This window comes from Hippocampus bargibanti, linkage group LG16 (assembly GCF_051943395.1).
Source record: "Hippocampus bargibanti isolate YZ-2025 linkage group LG16, ASM5194339v1, whole genome shotgun sequence".
Classification (NCBI taxonomy): Eukaryota; Metazoa; Chordata; class Actinopteri; order Syngnathiformes; family Syngnathidae; genus Hippocampus; species Hippocampus bargibanti.
Genome location: NC_142749.1, coordinates 18,497,443 through 18,502,477, shown reverse-complemented (window position 1 = coordinate 18,502,477; position 5,035 = coordinate 18,497,443). Strand labels below are relative to the sequence as shown.

Here is a 5,035-nt window from a genome sequence, read left to right as displayed (position 1 = left end):
GAGTCACAAACGAGTCTTTTACTTGTGTTTTTTGTCTACGGAGACAACGACATGAACAGTCATTAAAGTAATCGTTTAGATTTTTTTAAGGCTGCGGTGTCATTAGTCGTCGGTAGGGGCAGCATTTTACAAAACTGGGACAAAATAAGCACCACTAGAACCACTCGAAGAAGAAGCAGGCGCCATCTCTTTGGGCGCATCTATGCTAACAGCCAACATAAACATTGGCACAACATTTGACTTTTAAACTTATTTTCCGGGCGCTGTCGCTCCGGTTGACTCTGGCCGAAGAAAACTACGCAACGGCTTGGAGAAAATGTAAACCTTCAACGATGACCGTTCGGAGTTGTGCATTTTTAACGAGGCCTTGTGTTTGTCCTGCTAACGAAAGGTAAGCCACGCTAGCATTTTAAGCTAACGTCAGTCATATTTACTCCTTCGCCCCCGCCACCAAACATCATTTGACACACATTTGATTCATTATGGTTTGCTGAACCTCATATGTTTCCGGTGGCGAGAAATAGTCAGTCAAATGACAGGGCGCCATTTTCCCCTACAGCTCTCTGTGTTACGTTTCAAAACTAGCCGCGATTGCTACATGTAAATAGACAATATTACAATAACTCACGGGCATGTGTTCTTTATCCTTTAAAGACTATTACTACAGCCTCCTGTGGTGGCTCTTTAATATTTTTTTCGATCACTATTTATCAGTGTTTTTTTACACATATATCAAATATACCAGATGTATATCTTCCCTCTTAAATCGATGAAAAGGTTTCTTTCAGCCGACGTCTGTACTTCTTTCAGTGTGTCGGACGTTTCGCTTCTTATCCAAGAGGCTTCGTCAGCGAATTAAAATTTTGCTGGTAGCGCTGGCTACACTGATTACTTCTATTGTCCTGACTGATTATAGTCTACGACAGGCCTGATTGCCCCATTCACTCTGGTATCTATGTGGTAACGATCTCAGAAGTCTGTTGTAAACACGATCCAAATGAAACCTCACACCACCATGGCGATTTAGTGAAGGGTTTTGCTTTTTTTTTATCAAAAAACGACATATGTATATATTTTTTTAATGCAGGAGAGTAGTCTGCCAACGATTGTTGTCTTTCTAGCCAATGATTCAGCTGGAGAAACCGTTGCTGTCTGGGACCATGCCGGTGGTCTGGCCCACCATCCTTGACCTGGGCAGGGATGAGTGCAAAAGAATACTGCGCAAACTGGGTAAGCTAGAAGTTAGCATCCTTGGTTCAAAAGATCAAGATTTGTCAGCGCGGTTTCTAATAGGTTGAATTGTAAAACCCATCCTGGTTCGAGGTCTTGTGTTTGTATTCGAAGGAGGTTTACAGCCCTGTAATATGAACGCCTTGTGCCCCCTTTTGGCAGAGCTAGAGGCGTACGCCGGGGTCATCAGTGCCATGCGAGCTCAGGGAGACCTTACGAAGGACAAGAAGGATCTACTGGGAGAGCTCACCAAAATCCTCGGGTAAAAGTGTCGATTCCAAAGCACTCCCATGTCAAGATGTCAACAGCTCTGCTTACAAACGCTCTAGCTAACGAACTTTTTGCCTTACGAACATTAAATTCGCGGGAATATAATCTTAGCATACGAGCTACTTTTTTCAAGACCACATCCGTTTTCATTTCTACCTAGTTAGCTATCTATTTCCTATCTATTTGCTGGCTTTTAGCTATCTGGCTGGCTATCTGGCTGGCTATCTAGCTGGCTACGTAACTGGCTACCCAGGTAGCTAGCTATTTGCTGTCTATTAGCGATCTGGCTGGCTAGCCTGGTTCTTTAGCTATCTATTAGCTATCTAGCTAGCTATCTATTGGCTAGCTATGAGCTAGCTAGGTAGCTATCTAGCTGGCTATCTAACTGGCGACCCAGCTAGCTATTTGCTGTCTATTGGCTATCTGGCTGGCTCGCTGGCTCTTTAGCTAGCTATCTCTTAGCTATCTAGGTAGCTATCTATTAGCTAGCTATGAGCTAGCTAGTTAGCTTTCTATCTATTTGAGTTATTCCGGGTTGAGTGAACGCTGACGCGTGTGGCTACCGCTCCTCACCCACAGAAAAAAAAATCCCGTGACTGTAATGTGACCTTGAGAGTTTTGAAAGGCGCTCATAAATGAAATGTATTATTATTATATTTCCTTCCACACTTAAAAAAAGTAAAATTATCCATTTCTTCTTCTCCTGTTTAGCATCTCAACCGAGCGCCATCGCGCCGAAGTGCGGCGGGCCGTCAACGACGAGCGCCTTTGCACCGTCGCGTACCAGTAAGTCACCCGCTAATCACCTTAGCCGCTAATGAAGTTAGCGCTTCACTCGCTCACCTTTGTCGGCGTCCCGCCCCTTGCAGCATGGCGGGTCAAAACAGCTCATCGGAATGGTCCATCGAGGGGCGCCGACTGGTGCCGCTGATGCCCCGGCTGGTCCCTCAGACGGCCTTCACCGCCACGGCTAACGCGGTCGCCAGCGCCGCCGCCACTCGCAACGCCTCCATGCCGTTGCCGGCCGAGACGGGGAACAAGGAAGGTGGGCGGGCGCCATTTTGGCTCTAAACTGGTTTCCGCGCCGCTGTGGGAGAGCCAAAATGGCTAATGAGGATTAGTGTGATGCAGCGATGGCGCCGCTTGTCTCATTGTCAGTTCGCGTCTGGCAAACTAGCAGCAGAAAAGCACAAAGGCAGGCGATTGCTCTGTGACATCGCCTGTCGCAAGGTTCTTTGATATTTAGCCGCACTTGTGACATCGCTTTTGCTTCCGCTGCTCCTGCTCAAATCCCAAGAAAATGTGCAGCGCTCACAAATTTAGTCCCAAGAGCAGATTTTATTCCCCCCTTACTCATTGGATTGGATTGGATGAACTTTTATTAGTCTTCCAGTGGAGAAATTGACATTTTACAGCAGCAAAGTGATGAATAGAAGAGGAAAGGAAAGAAAGACGTAGAAAAAACAAAATACAGGAGCTGCTGTAAAGGCAGCCACTCTCGCGCGGCGCCATCTTGAAGTAAAAAAAAAAAAAAACTAAATGGCTGTGTTACTTCCGGGTAGAGTGAACGCTGCGGGAATGGCTGCCGCTGCTCACCCGCACAAAAAAAATTACGTGACTATAAAGTGTCCTTGGGAGTTTTGAAAGGCGCTTATAAATGAAATGGATTCTTATTATTAAATAACAAATAATATGACAAAACATAGACACAGTGTCATTCATTCTTCAGCACTTACTGTACCCTCTTTGTGACCTGAAGCAGTTCTAGATGAAAGAGGAGAGGATCAAAGCATCCTTTTCAGTAGTGGATTGGGTATTTCACTACCGTGAAAACAATCAAAACTCACTCGCTGCCAGAATAGTGAGTTTTAGGACAACATAAACATTCATTACAGTGTTAGAAACCTTAGACTCTCTTCTTTTATCAGAAAAAAATGTTAATTCCTAAGTGATATGGTTCTGGAGTTATTTGAGCTTGAAGTGGAGCCAGCTGTACAAAATACAATACATAGATATTGATTTCAATAGCGCTTTAACAACAACTGAAGCTGTAACAAAGCGCTAACATGAACAAAAGGCAAATGCTGCCCCCTCGTGGAAGGGAAAAGCATTTCCAGAGGTCTGACCAGCGCTTGACCCCTTGCAAAGAAATAAATAAATATAAATGGTGCTCCACGTCACGCTTCAATTATAATAATAATAATAATTCATTTCTAAGCGCCTTTCAAAACTCATGGTCACTTTACAGTCACAGGATATTTTTTTTTTTTGTGGGTGAGCAGCGGCAGCCACACGCGGCAGGGTTCACTCAACCCGGAAGTTAATAGATAGAAAGCTAGCTAGCTAATACACAACAAAAAGATAGCTAACTAGATAGCCAGCCAACTAATAGCGAGGTCGCTAGATAGCCAGCCAGCTAGTCAGTTAGCTAATAGAAAGCAAATAGCTAGCTAGCATATGAGAAAAATTGATAAAGGCATTTTAAGGAAAAAAAACAGTAATACTCTACAATTCCCAAATAAATTCTGGAATGGCAGCAAATGAGTTAATAACTAATTAGTTTTCAAATTAGAAGTAAAAAAAAATAATGATTATTATTGTGGTTGACATTTTAATTGAGACTTTAGCAAGCATCCTGGCTATTTGCAATCTATTTGCTATATATTAGCTATCTTGCTGACTGGCTAGCTATCTGGCTGATAAGCTTTGAGCTATCTAGCTGGCTATCTATTAGCTTAATAGCTATCTGGCTGACTATTTGCTGAAAAGCTATATATCTATCTAGCTAGCGATCTATTTGCTCTCTATTTGCTAGCTAGCTAGCTTTCTATCTATTTGACTTGAAATGAAATGTATTATTATTATTGACATGCTTTATTTGCTTTCACGGGCCGAGTAAAATAATGTGGAGGGCCAGATGTGGCCCCCGGGCCTCGATTTGGACACCTGTTAGCTAGCTAATGGTCCAACGGGGGCAAAAAATGCGGCTAACGCTCCTCCTTTTCCTCTCAGTGGTGGTGTGTTACTCCTACACGAGCACGACGGGCACCTCCAGCAGCTCGGCGGCCACTAGCGGCGCGGCGGGCACGGCGGGCACGGCCACCAAGTCCCCGCGGCCCCCCAGCCCCTCGTCCAGCGTGGTGGTGCTGCCCAGCGGGAGCACCGTCTACGTCAAAAGTGGGTCAAAATGGCTCCCCGTGAAGAATGGCGCGAGCCTCCCAACGCAACCCGCTCTCCGTTTTAGGCGTGAGCTGCTCCGACGAAGACGAGAAGCCGCGCAAACGACGGCGCACCAACTCGTCGGGGTCGTCGCCGGTGCTCCTCAAGGAGGCGGCCAAGGTGTCGTCGTCCGTCGCCAAGCCGACGGCGGCGCCGTCGGTGCTTAGCGGCGGCCCCAAGATGAGCAACATCATGCAAAGCATCGCCAACTCGCTCCCGCCTCACCTGTCGCCCGTCAAGATCACCTTCACCAAGCCCGCCATCCAAACCAGCAGCTCCACCACGCAAAAGGTGACCTCCAAAACCATCACCTGAT

At 45.9% G+C, this 5,035-nt stretch overlaps 1 protein-coding gene across 1 annotated transcript in view; it reads left to right on the top strand.

Moving 5' to 3' along the window:
- Window positions 1-176: 176 nt before the first annotated feature.
- emsy (EMSY transcriptional repressor, BRCA2 interacting) overlaps window positions 177-5,035 on the top strand; it is a 14,164-nt gene continuing 9,305 nt past the window's right edge. The window contains exons 1-7 of the mRNA XM_089016288.1: window positions 177-391; window positions 1,122-1,230; window positions 1,393-1,492; window positions 2,212-2,286; window positions 2,370-2,545; window positions 4,513-4,677; window positions 4,745-5,010. Of these exons, the coding sequence (XP_088872414.1) occupies window positions 1,125-1,230; window positions 1,393-1,492; window positions 2,212-2,286; window positions 2,370-2,545; window positions 4,513-4,677; window positions 4,745-5,010 (888 nt within the window). The 5' untranslated portion in view covers window positions 177-391; window positions 1,122-1,124. The remainder of the gene's footprint in view (window positions 392-1,121; window positions 1,231-1,392; window positions 1,493-2,211; window positions 2,287-2,369; window positions 2,546-4,512; window positions 4,678-4,744; window positions 5,011-5,035) is intronic.